The 18181-nt window shown below is 50.7% G+C and overlaps 1 protein-coding gene across 2 annotated transcripts in view; it reads left to right on the top strand.

Moving 5' to 3' along the window:
* The window catches only part of Abcc6 (ATP binding cassette subfamily C member 6), a 55422-nt gene that overhangs the window by 20599 nt on the left and 16642 nt on the right, over nt 1-18181 (top strand). The window contains exons 11-19 of one of the 2 annotated variants that reach the window (XM_029479113.1): nt 2451-2543; nt 5750-5953; nt 6124-6270; nt 8410-8497; nt 10016-10088; nt 11981-12107; nt 12284-12460; nt 14287-14454; nt 15805-15922. In XM_029479113.1, the coding sequence (XP_029334973.1) occupies nt 2451-2543; nt 5750-5953; nt 6124-6270; nt 8410-8497; nt 10016-10088; nt 11981-12107; nt 12284-12460; nt 14287-14454; nt 15805-15922 (1195 nt within the window). Of the gene's footprint in view, nt 1-2450; nt 2544-5749; nt 5954-6123; nt 6271-8409; nt 8498-10015; nt 10089-11980; nt 12108-12283; nt 12461-14286; nt 14455-15762; nt 15923-18181 lie in introns of both variants that reach the window. The other variant, XM_021169207.2, reaches the window with a different exon arrangement.

Here is an 18181-nt window from a genome sequence, read left to right as displayed (position 1 = left end):
CAGCCTCTGCCTGAGGGGCAGTCTCTGTCTGATGGGCAGCCTCTGTCTGAGGGGCAGCCTCTGTCTGATGGGCAGCCTCTGTCTGATGGGCAGCCTCTGTCTGATGGGCAGCCTCTGTCTGATGGGCAGCCTCTGTCTGATGCAATCACTTGGGTCCAGCGGGGCTCTGGGTTTGGATTCAGGAATGGTAGACATGCATTTGAGAGCATGAGAATATAAGCTGAGTTTAACAAGAAAGTCTATGTGGTTTGTGGTGCCTTATTGGCATAGCCCAAAGGCTATGATTTTGATCAATGCCTTTAACAGCCCTGCATCTTGCCTGTGACCCAGGGTGAGATGAGGCATGAATTCCCTGCTGTGGCATCGTGCTGGTGCTCTCAGAATCTGGGGAATTTAGTTTCCAACTTTTGGATTAGGTATTCTCAGGCTGTGTATCTAAGGTGCTTTGCACAGTACCTAGTGCTCACTTGCATAGTGTTGTTAGCTGCCGTCTGATACGTGAGGGGAGCCATCACCACCATTGAAAGTTTCCTTATCTATCTCTGTGGTGCCTCGTGTATGCCACGCGAGCAGTTTTCCACTGAGCTACATCTTTGGTCCTTAAAATACATATTTTCATATTCATATAAAAATTATATAATATATAAATGCTATATATTTATATATTATATTAGATATAATATGTTATATATAATGTTATAATTTATATTATTACATATAGTATCATATATGATATATTTATATAGTATATAATATATTATATAATATAGATATATTTATATACAATGTTTGTTTATTTATTTTATTTTTTATTATTTTTTGTTTTTTTCGAGACAGGTTTCTCTGTGTAGTCCTGGCTGTTCTGGAACTCACTCTGTAGACCAGGCTGGCCTCGAACTCAGAAATCTGCCTGACTGTGCCTCCCAAGTGCTGGGATTAAAGGCATGTGCCACTATGCCCGGCTATATACAATGTTTATATATAAATATTTATATATATTTTTTTTAAATTTCAAGGCAAAGTCTCACTAAAAAGCTGGCCTTGACCTTGGTGTAAACACAGGCTGCTGTTTGTGCTTCTCCTGCCTCAGCCTCAGGAGTCACTGCGATTACTGATGTGAGCTGTCATGCTCAGCTAGAAGTCTATTTGTGAACAGACATTTGAATATTCTAAGGCTTACACACAGTAGGTGGTCAGCAAGCACACACAGGCATTCAAGCAGCACCTATGTGCAGTGTTGAAAAGCTGGCTGCTATCATAGGAGAGAGACAGGGAAGGAGGGAGAATGTGGTAAACAATTGGGAGCACTGAGCAGGCCAAGGCTGGTAATGATCAGAGACCACAGCAGCCACAGGTAATGCCCTGCACCCTGCCTCTGCCCTGGCACCAGAGGACCACCACGCTGCCCCAGGCTTACTAAGATGGTGGGTTGTGGGTGCTACGGCTAAATGAAAATATCCCGGAGGGTGACCTTACTACTTCAGGCTGCCAGTGGCTTTCAGGACAGTTCTCCACTGAGCCACTAGGTGGTGGAATAGTCGCATGAATGAACCAAACTGGCCCACTATAGTCCAGAGATTAGAGATGGGAGAAGCAGAGACTGGAGTTGGAGTGGAGGAAATCTCAGAAAAGCGCAATAAGACTTTTTTTTTTTTTTTTTAAACATTTAGTCTGTTCCCACCACCTTATCTCCTAGGTAACCAGACCAAAGGCACCAGCCCTTACAAGATTTCCCAGGTGGGAAAGATTAACAAAACACAGGTGTCAGGTTAAATGTGACGTTTTAAATAAACTGAGTAATCACTCAGTATAACTGTGTCTCTACTATTGCAGGAGACATTCTTACACTAAATACACACACACACACACACACACACACACACACCTGCCCATATAGCTCAGAAACCACAACGTTGTGGATTTGTTTGTTAATGTGGTGACTGGTAACTCCCCACTAAGAGGTGGGATGGAGGGTAGATTAACAGCGAGCCCTGAGAGGTGGGTGTGGTGGCACATGCCTGTAATAACTGAATTTGGGAGATGAGGGAAAGAGGAGCAGGGGTTTAGGTCAGCCTCAGCAACAGAGAGTGTGCTGGCAAAATGGCTCAGGGGGCAAATTACTGTGCTTGCTGTCGGAGGAGGCAAGCCTGAAGACCCAAGCTGGGTCCTGAAGCCCATATAAATGTGGAAGGGGGAACTGACCCTACAACGTCATCTCCTGACCTCCACATGCGTGCTGTGACCATGTCACCTCAATAAATAATCATTCAAAAGGAGCAGGGATAGGGAGCCGACAAAGTGCTTACTCAGTAAACATGGGGAACCAAGGACAGACCCCTGTGACCTATATAAAAAGCCAGGCACAGCGGCACACGCCTGAATTCCCAGCCCTGGGAAGTGGGGTGACCCAAACCCTTGGAGTCTCATGACGCCCTGCCCTCTGTCCCCAGCTCCTTGGACCCTCTGCTCTCACAGCCGTTGCTGTCTTCCTGAGCCTCCTCCCTCTGAACTTCTTCATCACCAAGAAGAGGGGCTTCCATCAGGTTTGGCATTTGGGAATGCAGGCATCCTGGACAGAGGAACAACCATGGGGTTCTGGTTGGTGACAGAGATAGGGACGGGCAAGAGGAGGCTTTATTTAGGTCTGTCCCTGTCCTGTATTGCCAGACCTGTGACCCTTGGACAAACCTCTGTTCCTTCTAGAGCGTGGCCCCTTCCCACAGTGGCCCCAAGCTGTTGTCCCTCAATGACTCCTGACTCTGAGCCACTTCACGCTCAGCCAGGGGGATGTGTGGCAGCCAAAGAAACCAAATCTCCTTTGCTGATATGGCTTAGTGTCGAAGCCTATGACCCCACCATGGCCTCTGTCACCTGATCTTGCTTCCTTCTTCTCCCCCTCACCCACTCCGCTTCCCCACACAGCCATGCCCAGTCTGTCAAGCCCTGTCTCCTGAGTCTGCAGATTTTATCTCTACAGCACTTCTCCTAGCAGAGATCTCACAGCTGTGAGACTAGAAGCTTCAAAGCACTGAGGGCAGAGGTAGGCTCAGCGTCTCGGGCAGTAGGTGGTGTTTAGGACACCATAAGGGCTGGTGAGATAAAGACAGCAGGTAAAGACAGTTGCTCACAAGCCTGACCACCTGAATTTGATCCCACGGTTCACGTGGTGAACAGAGAGAACCAAATCGAGAAAGTTGTCCCTTGACCTCTAAGTGCCCCCTGCAGCACGCACATGCTTATGTGTATACAAAATAAATAAATGCACATGAAAGCAAAAGCGGTTGAGCCAGGTGTGGTGGCACACACCTTTAACCCAGCATACAGGAGGCAGATATGGGGGGATCTTTGTGACTTTGAGACCAGCCTGATCTACATAGCAAGTTCCAGGCCAGCCAGGACTACTAGTAAGAAACTACCTCAAAGAGAGAGAGAGAGAGAGAGAGAGAGAGAGAGAGAGAGAGAGAGAGAGAGAGAGAGCGCACAGGCCTGTCATCCCAGTATTAGAGAGGCTGCAGGAGGATAGTTTGAGGCCAGCCTGGACTACACAGCAGACCCTGTACTGATGAAAGGAGAGGAGAGTGTTTAGGAAAGTCAAGGAAGATGAACTTGTTCCTCTTCACTGTCCCAACCACCCTCTGCTGTCACCTACCTCCCTGTCACCCACCCTCTTCTGTCACCCACCTCCCTGTCACCCACCCTCCACTGTCACCCACCTCCCTGTCACCCACCCTCCCTGTCACCCACCTCCCTGTCACCCACCCTCCCTGTCACCCACCTCCCTGTCACTCACCCTCTGTTGTCACCCACCTCCCTGTCACCCACCCTCTTCTGTCACCCACCTCCCTATCACCCACCCTCCGCTGTCACCCACCTCCCTGTCACTCACCCTCTGCTGTCACCCACCTCCCTGTCACCCACCTCCCTGTCACCCACCCTCTTCTGTCACCCACCTCCCTGTCACCCACCATCCCTGTCACCCACCTCTCTGTCACCCACCCTCTGCTGTCACCCACCTCCCTGTCACCCACCCTCTTTGTCACCATCCTCCCCTATCACCCACCCTCTGCTGTCACCCACCTCCCTGTCACCCACCTCCCTGTCACCCACCCTCTGCTATCACCCACCTCTCTGTCACCCACCCTCTGCTGTCACCCACCTCCCTGTCACCCACCCTCTGCTGTCACCCACCTCCCTGTCACCCACCCTCTGCTGTCACCCACCTCCCTGCATTTCACCTCCCTGTCACTCACCCTCCACTGTTACCCACCCTCCCTGTCACCCACCCTCTACTGTCACCCACCCTCCTTGTCACCCATCCTCTGCTGTCACCCATCCTCCACCATCACCCACCCTCTTTGTCACCCATCCTCACCTGTTACCCACCCTCCCTATCACATACCATCCCTGTCACCCATCCTCCATTGTCATCCACCTCCCTGTCACCCACCTTCTGCTGTCACCCACCGTCCCTGTCACCCACCTTCCTATCACCCACCCTCCACTGTCACCCACCTTCCCTATCACACACCCTCCGCTGTCACCCACCTTCCCTATCACAAACCCTCCGCTGTCACCCACCCTCTGCTGTCACCCACCTCCCTGTCACACACCCTCCACTGTCACCCACCCTCCACTGTCACCCACCCTCTACTGTCACCCATCCTCCCTTATCACCCACCCTCCGCTGTCACCCACCTTCCCTATCACACACCCTCCGCTGTCACCCACCTCCCTGTCACACACCCTCCACTGTCACCCACCCTCTTTGTCACCCATCCTCCCCTATCACCCACCCTCCCTATTACACACCATCTGCTGTCACCCTCCCTTCACTGTCACCCATCCTCTGTTGTCACCCACCCTCCACTGTCACCCACCGTCCACTGTTACCCTCTCTCCACTGTCACCCACCCTCTTTGTCACCCATCCTCCCGTGTTACCCACCCTCCCTATCACACACCATCCCTGTCTCCCACCCTCCACTGTCACCCACCCTCCCTGTCACTCACCCTCCGCTGTCACCTGGCCTCCATTCATCAGCACCTTACTCCACTCTGTGACCCTCCCCCAGCCCTCCTGACCTCTCCATACACGCATGCCACCTCCTTGGTTTTGCTTCTGCAGATCCCTGGACACCCTCCCAGTAGATGTCCATGCTGGCTTTCCCCTTGCTAACCAGGTGACCTCAAAGACGCTGTCCACACAGCTGCCCTACAGATTCTTATATAAAACATGAAACCCTAAACCCTTCTGCCTGACCTTGAAGCCCTGCCTGCTGCAGCCTCCCCTCTCCCTGAAGAACCAACTCACTGTCTCCCTTTCCTGCACTCTCCCTGGATTTCTTTTGAGTCATACTGTTCCCTCTCTGAAGGACCCCCTCTCTTATGATTACCTACTGCGGCTGCCTGTTCTCTATGCACTCAGTATCTGCAGCTTCCTGTTCTCCTCATTAAGATCTAGTTCAAGTGACACCCATACCTCCAGAAAGCCTTCTTGGTAGCACCATCACGCCCATTGGTGGCTTCTGATTGGTGCAGTGACAGCAGGCCCAAGTGGCTGAGACAGCGCTGGGGAGGAGTGAAAGCCCAGGGTGAGGGTAGTGAAGCTTAGAACCCTGGCAAAGATACTGGGCTGGGCTGCGCTTTCTTGGGGAAAGAATCTGCAAGGTTTGCAGCAGAGCAACCGCAGGGGCCATAGGGATGGAGAATTCCAGGCTGGTCCTTCTCTTGCCTCCTCTCTCCTGTCTCAGGAAGAACAGATGAGGCAGAAGGCCTCCAGAGCACGGCTCACCAGCTCTATGCTCAGAACTGTGAGAACCATCAAGTCCCATGGCTGGGAGCATGCCTTCCTGGAGCGACTCCTTCACATCCGGGGCCAGGAGCTCAGCGCCCTGAAGACTTCCACCCTCCTCTTCTCTGTGTCTCTCGTGTCCTTCCAAGTGTCTACATTTCTGGTGACGTCATTCTGGTCTCACTGCAGATGCCAGAGGCTTGGGAGAGGGCATGCTTGGGGTGGAGAGCCGGTGCCAGCAGCATTGCATCTTATGGACCGCAGAGACACCTCAGTGGGCTCTGTCCATCGGAAATGGACAGCAGGCTCAGTGCCACCCTTGTGCTTCAACAGGTGGCGCTGGTCGTGTTTGCTGTCCACACCCTGGTGGCAGAGGACAATGCCATGGATGCAGAGAAGGCCTTTGTGACGCTCACAGTGCTCAGCATCCTTAACAAAGCCCAGGCCTTCCTCCCCTTCTCTGTGCACTGCATTGTTCAGGTGAGGTGTGAGGAGGGTCAAGGAGTCAGAGAGCTGGGCCCCGACTCAGCATACCTGGACCACTGTCAGCAGAGGAGGGGAGGGAAAGGGCTAGAGTAGAGCCAGACCATCAGAAGTGGGTCAGAGGGTGCAGCGGAGCCTCAGCAAGCATCCTAGAGAACATGCCACTTTTACACTCAGGAACTCATCCTGGTCCCCTCCTGGAGAGGAGCCCTTTGTTTCTCTGCCTTTTGTCTTTCCCAACACATATCCTGGGACCTGCTGGAAAAGAGGAAGAGTGAATGATTGAACTGCTTCCTCCAGCCCTCCTCCTCCCTTCTCCTCCCCCCTTGCTCCCTCTTCCTCCTCTTCTTCCTCCTCCTCCTCTTCCTCCTCCTCCTCCAATCCTCTTCTTCCTCCTCTTTCTCTTTCTCTTCCTCTTCTCCTGTCTTCTGGCATGTGTGTTTGTGTGTGAGTGTGTGTGTTGTGTGTGTATGTGTGAGTGTGTATGCGTGTGTTGTGTGAATGTGGTGTGTATGTATGTGTTGTCTGTGAGTTTGTATGTCTGTGTGTGTTGTGTGAGTGTGGGGTGTGTGTGCTATGTGAGGGTGATGTGTGTGTGAGTGTATGTATGTAAGTGTGAGTGTGTATGTGTTTTATGAGGGTGGTGTATGTATGTGTGTGAGTATTATGTGTGTGAGTGTGTATGTGTGTTGTGTGTGTGTGTGAGTGCATGTGTATATGTGTGGTGTATGGTGTGTGTGTGTGTGTGTGTCTTCCTGCTCCCTCTTCCATTACATTGACTGAGCCTTGCAGAAAGGGGATGTGGTATAGAAGTCACATTTGTAGGTGAGCTCTTTGCAGACAGTTATTCCCTGCACTCAGATCAGCTCTAAGTTTCTGCATGCTGCACTAACGTAAGGTATAGAGTTACACTCTTAGAAGACAGTTCAATATGAAGTCCACTTGGCAACATGACCATAGGAGGTTCACTCCCACAGCCTATAAGCTCCCAACCACGGGTTATTGGCCAGATTTATAGTAACAGATGTGTGTTTCCACCTATGGAGCAGGCCTGAAATCCAATCAGAAAACCTTCAGTTACCCAATAGCATGCATACCGCTATTGCACACAAGCACATCTTTCCATGGTCATTGGGGCTCACAGGGTTCATAGCCAGGAAGGGAGTCGGTATCTTTCTCCTCGAGCAGCCTGCATAGCACCTCCCTGGTACTATAAGAGTTGGCCAGCAGGGAGGAAGCTACCCAATCAACACCAACTCCATTTCTCCATTCCCTATGACCAAAGTATGTTGTGCCTTCAGCAACAGGGTCTTCTTATTGAGCTTTGGTGGGCACTGAGAGCAACTGCTGTTTTAGGGGTCTCTCTAGGTCAGAGGTGAGGTATCCCACATCTGACACTAAGTATCTTATTAAGTAACGCATGATTTGTGAGAGAAGTACTATCCCTTGTGTAGGGTAACTCCAATTAAATACATATACACACATACCTGCAAGCATATATATACACATAGAAGCTTCTAAAATAGCAGGGTTTCCACTAGAAAATCCTTAGTGATCCCTCCCTCTACCCCACTTTAATTTTTGAGATAGTCTCTTACTGAACCCAGAGCTTACCATTTGACCGAACTGCCTGGCCAGAGAGCTCCAGGGAGCCAGCCGTCTCCACTCTCCAAATGTTGGGATGACAGACATGGGTTGCCGTGACCCGCTTTTACGTGGACTCTGGGGATTTAAACCCAGGTCATTATACTTGCACAGCAAGCACTTTGCCCCGCTGAGCTATTTCCTCAGCTCCAGGCCATCTTGTATTGCAATGATCACCTCCAGTCACCAAGTATAGGTGTGCAGTGGGTGCTCAAGAGCACCCCCAGTGGACAGTTTGGAAGTTACTCCACAGTGTTGCTGGGTGCCGTTGGAAAAGGTGCGGTCCCTTTCTCAGGACTAGTTGGAGGCAGCTGGTTTATTCTGTTCTCTCTCTCTCTCTCTCTCTTTTGACTTGAGGAGCAGAGAAAAGTCCCCACCCATGTCAAGGTCATTGTTTCCCACGAGCTACAGATATTCCAGCATCTAGCAATATTGGGCTGGGTCCCCGGAAGCCCTTCTAGTCTGGTGTCTGGCCCACTCTTGTATTTCCAGGCTCGAGTGTCCTTTGACCGGCTGGCTGCCTTCCTCTGCCTGGAAGAAGTAGACCCCAATGGCATGATTGCGAGTAACTCCAGGCGCTGTGAGTGCTGAGCTGGGCAGGGGAGGGGGACGAAGACACCACAGGCAACATAGATCTTACTGTTGTGTCACTTGGTACCCAACATCTTCTGCCAGTGTACAGTGCTGACTAGTGGAGCATTGTGGGATGCCACCTAGGTGCTCAGAAGCAGGTACCCCATCAAGAACTTACCCTTATGTAGAAGTCTAGAACGAGAACCATAGACATATTGTTAAGCTAAAGACTCAAATCAGCACATCAGTGTAGGGGACTCACACGTGTCCCCCCCTCAATTCCTCTCCGATCTTCACCCTACCTCACCCCCCACTCCCTCTCACCCCTGCTCAATCCTGCCACTTTAAGCTACTGACTGTGTGACTTTAATTAATTGCTTCATGGAAAAAGAGCAGAGAATGGCCTGTCACCAGATGACAGCTTCCCACTTAGTTAATATAATTGAGACATCTGGTCAACCTGCTTATCTGGACCATGCCCACTGGTATTTAAAATCCTGCCTTTGGGATGAATACCTCACCCCAGGGACACATCTGAATTCCAGCTCTGACACATTAACCTCTTAGAGCTTCAATGCCAATCTTCAGGGTCCAAGCATCTACTTTGGGGATTAGGGGAGGCTGTCTTGGAGATCACATTAATTTAAGTACCACAGTTAGGCTAGAACATTTGCAAAATTAATGCATTTATTTACTTATTTAAATTTCTGGCTTAAAAATTAGGAGTAATTTATTTTTATTTTACATGTATAAGGGTTTCACTTGCATGTATGTCTGTGTACCTGTGAGTGTCTGATGCCCAGGGAGGCCAGAAGAGGGTATCAGATCCCTGGAACTGGAGGTACACAGCCAGTTGTGAACTGCCATGTGTATGTACTGGGAATTTAACCTAGGTCCTTTACAAGAGCAGCCAGTGCTCTTAGCTACTAACTCATCTCTCTGGACCCTCCATTTTTTGGCTTTTTGAGACAGGGTATTGTAAACCAGACTGGCCTTGAACTTATTATGAGGCTAAGGTTGGACTTGAACTCATGATCTTTCTGCCTCCACCATCCAAATACTGAGATTACAGACACAAACCATCACACTGAGATTACTTATTTATTTACTTAAATACATAAATAAATAATTTTACTGATGATCTTCATATATAGCCCAAGCTGGCATCACATTTACTCTGTAGCCCAGGCTAGCCTCCAACTCATCACCCTCCCGTCTCAACCTCCCAGGTGTCAGGATTACAGGCATGAGCCACAACACCCAGTTCAAACCTTATTTATTTAAAAAAAAAAAAAAGGCAGCAGGCAGGATTTGAACCCCTGGATGAGGCCACTTGTCCCTGAATTACAATGTCATTGTGGTAGGCTTGCTGTCAAGTCAGTAGGTAGCAGGGCCAGGGCCTTGTAATGCTGCTGGCTGAAAAGATGTTTTGTTGATGGAGCCTTCGAGGCCTTGAACACTGAACACTGGGATGCTGGGAGGATAGTTAGTACCAGCCCTGTAACTGTCTTCCTGTGTCCTGTAGCCTCGAAGGATCGAATTTCTGTACACAATGGCACCTTCGCTTGGTCCCAGGAGAGCCCACCCTGCCTGCACGGGTATGAAACCCCACAGAGATGCTCTTGGCTTATGAGAAAGTGTCCTACCTGGGCCTGGAGGATAGGCTAAGCCAGGCCAGGCCAGGGTTCTGTGCATGGAGGCAAGGGTTCCTGCATGCCACGGCCCTATAGAGGGGGCACAGGGTACCCCACAGAGCATCCCCCATCATGCAGGAGACACACCTCTGTTTCCCACCTGACCAAGAGGAGTCTTGAGGCCCAACCTCACCAGCTGTGACCTCCTTCTGTGCCTCTTGTATCAGTTTCAATGTCATTGCCACCCAGCCCCAAGATACCTCAGAAAGAGAAAGAAAGTCTGGCCATGTGTGTCCACCTCTATCTATACTCTCAGGGGTGGCTACCGAGCACTCGCTTGCTGTGCACAGGCTCTGTTCTGGATGCTGGGGACAGAGGGAACACTGGGGCTCTGCTCTCTTGGGGTAACATTGGATGGACATGGGACACAAGTGGAAAGTCTGGGGAAGGGGCAAAGCTGGTGATGTGGTACTGGTAGGTATTCCAGCTGAGGGCATAACAGAGGTCAGGGGAAGGCTCTTTGAACACGAGGGAAACCAAAAGCAAACACTGTGAGGCAGAAGCATACGAGGCTCAGGCTCTCTCAGTCTCACCCTGTGGTCTCACCCTGTGGCCATCTGGGCTGAGACGTCCTTGCCGCCGGCTGCCCAGGGCCTTGTAGAATGTTTGGCAGAAGAGCTTCTGAACTCCATCCCCAATCAGCCACGGGACAAAAACACCTCCAGATGTTGCCAAATGACCCCACCCAACTAAGGCAAAGTCACCCCTGCTGAAAGCCACTGGGCTATGCTTAAGAAGCACTAAGCTTAAGGTGGTGGCGCACGCCTTTAATCCCAGCACTCGGGAGGCAGAGGCAGGAGGCTCTCATGAGTTCGAGGCCAGCCTGGTCTACAGAGTGAGTTCCAGGACAGCCAGGGCTACACAGAGAAACCCTGTCTTGAAGAAAAAGAAAGAAAAAGAAAGGAAGGGAGGGAGGGAGGGAGGGAGGAAGAAAGAGGAAGAGAAAAAAGAAAAAGGAGGAGGAAGATAAAGAGGAAGGAGCAGGAGCAGGAGCAGGAGCAGGAGCACTAAGGGCACGGCTGAGCGTAACTCACACTCACCGGAACTTCCTTCTGACTCCGTCGAGGCTTGGAAGGGTTATGAACTGGTTTGGTTTTTTGAAACAGGGTCTCATTGTGTAGTCGCGGCTGGCCTGACTCTCACTCTGTAGCCCAGGCTGGCTTCAAACTCAGTGATCCACCTGCCTCTGGCTCCCTAGTGCTGGGATTAGAGGTGGACATCACCACACCCAGCACTGACTTGCTCTTTCACAGGTCCCTGTGGCTTCTGGGTAAGGGCTGGCTTCAGGAGATGGGCAGGAGTAAGCTGGGGAGAGCAGCAAGGCATGCATTGCAAAGGCCTGAGTAAGAGACTACTACAGCCAAGCTAGCACACAATTCCCCTCTGTGTGTGCATGTGTGTGTATGTGTGTGCATGGATATGCATACAGTGGCAAACATGTAGACACACACATGTGCTCACATTTGCATACTAGCTATGCATGTGACTGTGTATACTGTGTCTGTGGCATGTCTGTAGGTGTTTATGTGGCAGGTACATCTGATGTGCTCAGACCGCAGAAGAAAGGCAGTTCAGATAGCCAAACACGGATCAGGCAGGAGAGGCCCCGTGTATTCTCTTAATGGTCTCCCCAAGGTCTGAGTAGCCGGATGGGGTGGGTGTGTCTGGAGTTGCAAGGTCTGAGTGGCCGGATGGGGTGGGTGTGTCTGCCGGATGGGGTGGGTGTGTCTGGAGTTGTCTGCTTCTGTACACACCCAGGCTTGGCCTTTAGGGCTGCATCTCCCCTGGGTTGTCAGGATCAACCTCACCGTGCCCCAGGGCTGTCTGCTGGCTGTTGTGGGTCCAGTGGGGGCTGGGAAGTCCTCCCTGCTGTCTGCCCTGCTTGGAGAGCTGTTGAAGGTAGAAGGGTCTGTGAGCATTGAGGTAAGACCGTCCCCATTCCTCCCTGCCCCGGCCGCTAAGGTGTATTTTCAGAGATGCTGCACGCATGTCTTCCCCTCACAGCCAAGAGCCCTCCATTCACTGGCTCAGCCTCCCTCCCTCTGAGCACCCAGTTTCCCTACAATCCTATGAACTACCAACAGTAAGAAGTGTTTCAGGGTTCCGTGGCCTACGTGCCTCAGGAGGCCTGGGTCCAGAATACCTCTGTGGCGGAGAATGTGTGCTTCAGGCAGGAGCTGGACCTGCCCTGGTTGCAGAAAGTTCTAGACGCCTGTGCCTTGGGGTCTGATGTGGCCAGCTTCCCTGCAGGAGTTCACACCCCAATCGGGGAGCAGGTGAGGAGACCCTGGGATCTTATGTCTCCCTGACCTGAGGACAGGAAGATGGGGGAGAATAGGGACAGAAAGGGGGGAGGGAAAGAGACCCCAGTTCAGGGCCAAACATACAGCACTGTTCAGTTATTGAGGAGAAACTAAGACAAAGGGAGAGCAGAGTGCCTGCTGGGTGATGTTAATCAGTCTGCTTCCCCTCTCTTGGCCTCACCAATGTATCTGAGCAGAGATGGTCCCCACACAGGACACAGGCATTCGAAGCTATAGAACCAACAGAATCAGAAAACTATGTGCTAAGGACCAAATCTGGCCCACTACTTGTTTTTGTAAATAAAGTTTTATTGGGACACAACCATCTATCCAGTGACTTACAGTCTATGACTACTTTTGCTCTCAGATGTCAGAGCTGGGTAACTGCGACAGACATCAAATGGCCCTCAAACTTTACAAGAGGTTACTTCCTGACCCATCCTGGAAAGAGTGGGCTGGCCCCTGGATTAGGGAACTGAGGCTCCATCCTGTGGATCAGACCCAGCCCTTTGCAGATTCTGAGCAACTGCTTCACTTCGGAGCTACAGCCCCTACTTTGTTTTTGTTTGAAATGGGGCCTAGCACATTTGGGGAGGGGGTTCCATTTTTTTTAGACAGTGTCTCTTTGTGTAATAGTCCTGACTGTCCTGGAACTTACTATGTAGACCAGGCTGGCCTCTAACTCAAAGATATCTGTCTGCCTCTGCCTCCTGAGTGCTGGGATTATGTACCACCATGCCTTGCTGGGGTCTAGAACTTTTGATCCTTTTGCCTCAGCCTCTTGAGTGCTGAGATGACAAGCGTGTGCCACCACACCTGGCTCAGGCCCCCTAAGTTTCCATTCCTTCTCCCTTTAGACCGATCCCAGCCTAGGGGATAGAAAGCACTGTGCCAACAGGTCCTCACCTAGTCCCTCTTCCCAGAACTCTCAGGTTTCCCCATTTTCCTCAGAGTCAGAGCAAAAGTTTTGACCATCCCCATAAAAGCTTCCATGTGAGCCCATTTCTCGCTCTCCTTCCTCTCTGGTCATACGTCCCTGGTCCTCTCTCCAGCTACAGGACCCCACCATGCACACTCATAGTCCAGGGCCTACATACATGTTCTTTCCCAGAGGGACACACAGGGACATGCCCCCTCCTACTGTCACCTTCAAGGGCAGGCCTGCCCTCGGCACCTTTCCCAGTGCACACTCATTAGAAAGGGTCAGAAAGTGTGGGACCTGGTTCCTCACTGATAGAGCCCTACAGCCAGGTATACCCCAGTAGAGCAGTTATGGGTGAGCATTGGCTGAATACATGGCTGGATGAAAATAAGGACGGGATGTGTAAGGCGACGGGGAGTAAGTGGTGTCCTCAATGCACATGTCAGCTGTGGGGAAGAGGGAAGCAACACTGGGCAGAGACAGGGGGGAGTCATAACCTGGAAGGGGAGATGGAGAACAGTGCACACAGTGTCTCTGGAAGGGAGGCTGGGAAGGGGGGAAGCAGGCTCAGGCCAGCAAGGGTCCTGGATCAGTGTTTCCAGCCAAGGGTGACCCAAGGCACCTTAAGCTGTCACCGGCTGAGTGAGCAGGGCTGTCCCTTACCTATGTCATTCTGTTGTGTTGCTGTCCTACTTTTGTTTTTTGAGACATTGTTTCACCCCGTAGCCCTGGCTGTCCTGGAACTCACAGAACCACCTGCCTCTGCCTGCCAAGTACTGGGATTAAAGGTGTGCTCCACCACTGCTCCGCCACCCCCTGGCCATTCTGATGTCCCCAGCAGATGTGCATCTGAGTCCCTGTCTCCCTCTGTTCCCAGGGCATGAATCTTTCTGGGGGCCAAAAGCAGCGGCTGAGCTTGGCTCGGGCTGTGTACAGAAAGGCTGCCATCTACTTGCTGGATGACCCCCTGGCAGCGCTGGATGCTCACGTCAGCCAGCAGGTCTTCAAACAGGTCATCGGGCCCAGTGGATTGCTCCAGGGTACGGTAAGTGAAGCTGAGGAAGTCCTGAGAGTTCTGTCCTAACCAAGGACCATCTCATCAGCCCTTCTTGAGTCCAGTTTTCTTCTTTGTATCAGTCAGTTTTTCCTGCAACAATGCTGTGTAACAAACAGTTTCCCAAATCAGTGGCTTACACATATTTTTCTCAGGAAATGTGTAGTTAAACTACCCATAATGTTTCAACTTTATGATGGTCTAAAATTGGTACACATTCAATTTTTTAAGATCTGTAAATTTTGATCCTTCCCTGTAGCCCCAATACTTTCTCACAATGCTAGTTGTGGCTGTGAACTGGGGCTCCATATGTTGTGCATCTTGAGGAGAAAGAAGCAAGCTCCGAGAAGTACCTTGTGGCAGAGCCTTGGTGCTCAGCGTATTAAGTGTAATACATTCCCAGGATGGTATATGGCTCAGTGGTAGTATTGCATGCACAGAGCCCTGAGTTGCACCCCCACATTCATGAACCAGTTACATGATGTATGCCTGTAATCCTACCTGTTGGGAGGCAGGATAATCAGAAATTTAAGGTTATCCTTGATGGCTTGGCTAGCTTTAACTGTTAAGATAGCACAGACTAGTCATCTGTGAGGAAAGCCTTGATTGAGGAATCTCCTAGATCAGAATGGCCCTTGGCCATGTCTGTTAACTGATGTAGGAGGCCCCAGTCCACTGTGGATACCACAACCACTGTCTCTAGGCACATGGTCCTGGGCTGCACAATGTAGCTAGCTAAGCGTGGTCCTTTGAGGGCGCCACCCAACCAGCCACACCCTCATGTCTCCTCTGTACTTCCTGGGCTGGGAGTGAGTGCCCCGGTTGGAGGTAATACCCCATGGAATAGGAAGCAGGCAGGCCTACCTGGACTTCCCGGTGATGGACTGTGACCTCGAAGTATAACCCAAATAAATCCTGTTCTCCTTTAAGTTGCATTTTTGGTCACCGTGTTTGTCACAGCAACAGAAAGGCAGTTAGAACACGTGGCCACAGAGTGATTTCAAGACCAGCCTGGGCTACATGAAACCCTGACTCAAAAAAAAAAATTTTTTTAAATGTATTTCCACTTGTTATATTTTGAACCAAAGGTGAGTTTCTCAGATGACCCCATAACCCCATTAGAATGAGAAGCTCTCGAAGGTTGGCCTTAAGCCCACATCCTCTAAATTTGCGATACCCCCACTATTCTCTTCAGGTATAGTCGTCTCCAGAAGAAGTGCAGGTACATAGGAAGGGGCATTCCCACTCCCTGACCTGGGGACCCTCCAGCGTGCATAACTTCTGCCCTTCCCTGCCCAGACTCGGATCCTTGTAACACACACGCTGCACATCCTGCCCCAGGCTGACCGGATCCTGGTGCTGGCCAATGGGACTATCGCAGAGATGGGCTCCTATCAGGACCTTCTGCAAAGGAACGGAGCCCTGGTGGATCTTCTGGATGGAGCCAGACAGCCTGCAGGTGAAGGAGAAGGATGTATTGTCTGGGCATCGTTGAGTCTCTGTGCCTGGCTCCCTTTGGGAGAAGGCTGCAAGGGTCCCACTGATGTGGGTGGAGTACTTAACCATACCCATCTTGAGGGCCCACCTGGCACTGCAGTCCTGCACACAGGCCACCCCTCCCCAATGAGGAGCCGAGGACACTGCCTGGGTCCCCCAGTGTCTCTCATCATACTCTTGGTTCTCTGCGTGTTTATGTGTGTAGGTGTACATGTGTGTTCCAGTGTGCTTACCTATGTGGTTGGAGGCCGGAGGAGAATCTCAGCTGTCAGTCTCAGCAGTAGTCCATCTTGCTTTCAGGGTCTTTTATTGGGATCTAAGGCTCCCTGATTCTGCAGGACTGGCTGGCCAGTGAGCTCCAGGGACCCTGCTGTTCCCACCTTCCCAGGGCTGGAGTTACGGGCATGCACTACCATGCCTGGCTTCTTTTTTAGGTTCGGGGTTTGGGGCTTGGGTCCTCACACTATGAGATAAGCTCTTTACCAACTTGGCCATTTTCTTGGCCCTAATTGTACAATATTTTACTTGAGGACACCAGAGCCGTCCGAGGTGGGGACGGCCACTACTACCCTTGTACAGACAAGGAAAATGAGGACTACACCTGTGGCCCTAGAGTAGCAGCCAGTGTCTATGCTCAGAGATGCTAAGAAGACACTCCAGAGAGCTTTCCTCCTAGGATCCTCTGCATTCCAGAGGGTAAACACCAAACTTCCCGAAGTGACATCGGCCACAAATGCAGTGAGAAATACCAACTAGCACACTTCACTCATTTCTGTTCAGCCAGCATGGGACCTAATTGTCTCCATTTCACAGTTGAAGAAACTGAGGTCTGCAAGTTAAGAAATTAGCCCAAAGTTACATATGTGTATGGCTTGTTGGCAACAGGGCTGGGCTACAAAGCCAAACTGCTAGGTGCCAGAGAACATGTTTTAGAACTGGTAGGACATGTTGTCCTCCATTCCCCCCACATCTCAACTCCTGATTTAATGTTATCCCCACTCTTGGGTCCTGCCTTGTCTAGAAACAGCATTGGCCCTAAATGATAGACTGGGGAGATGGCTCAGTTGGCACAGAGCCTTGCAACAGAAGGACCTGAGTTCAGTCCTTGGCATGCATGTAAAATGCTGGGTGTAGTAGCGCACACACATGTAATCCTAGCTTTGGGGAAACTGAGACAGGAGGATTCATGGGACTTGCTGCCCTGTCAGCCTAGCCTCATGAGTTCCAGGCTAGTGAGAGACTCTGTCTCACAAAACAAGGTACACAACACTCAAGATTGTCCTCTAGGAAGCTGAGCGTGGTGGCGCACGTCTTTAATTCTAACACTTGGGAGGCAGAGGCAGGTGGATTTCTGAGTTCAAGGCCAGCCTGGTCTACAAAGTGAGTTCTAGGACAGCCAGGGCTATAGAGAGAAACCCTGTCTTGAAAAACCAAATAAATAAATAATAAATAAATAAATAAATAAATAAATAAATGATTATCTTCTAGCCTTTACATGCATGCATACACATATATACATGCATGCACACATATGTACCCATGCACACACACACACACACACACACACACACACAAAGCACCTGTCTTAGTTACTTTTCTATTGCTCTAATAAGACATCAGGACCAAGACAACTTATAGAAGAAAAAGTTTATTTGGGGCTTACAGTTCAAAGGCTGAGAGTCCATGACCATCATAGTGGGGAACATGGCAGCAGGCAAGCAGGCATGGTAGCTATGAGCTAACATCTTGAAACACAATTCACAGGGCAGAGAGAGAGACTGGGAATGACTTGGGCTTTTGAAAATTCTCAAAGCCTGTTGCCAGTGACACACCTCGTCCAACAGGGCAATGCCTTCTAATCCTTCTCAAAGAGTTCTAACAACTGGGGCCGTGCATTCAAATGTATGAGTCTCAGGGAGTCATTCTCCTTCAAACCACCACAGCACTTAACAGTTGACTCACAGTGTCATTGGTTTTTTGTTTGTTTGTTTGTCTGGTTGGTTGGTTGGTTGGTTTTTTTGAGACAGGGTTTCTCTGTGTAGCCCTGGCTGTCCTGGAACTCACTTTGTAGACCAGGCTGGCCTCGAACTCAAAAATCTGCCTGCCTCTGCCTCAAGTGCTGGGATTAAAGGCGTGCGCCACCACCGCCCGGCACACAGTGTCATTGTGATTGAGCTTAAATGGTACCTTGGGTACAGAACTTGCCCATTTGCATTGGACA

Source organism: Mus caroli, chromosome 7 (assembly GCF_900094665.2).
Source record: "Mus caroli chromosome 7, CAROLI_EIJ_v1.1, whole genome shotgun sequence".
Taxonomy (NCBI): domain Eukaryota; kingdom Metazoa; phylum Chordata; class Mammalia; order Rodentia; family Muridae; genus Mus; species Mus caroli.
The sequence above is the reverse complement of the archived record's forward strand: the minus strand, read 5'-3'. Positions and strand labels throughout refer to the sequence as shown.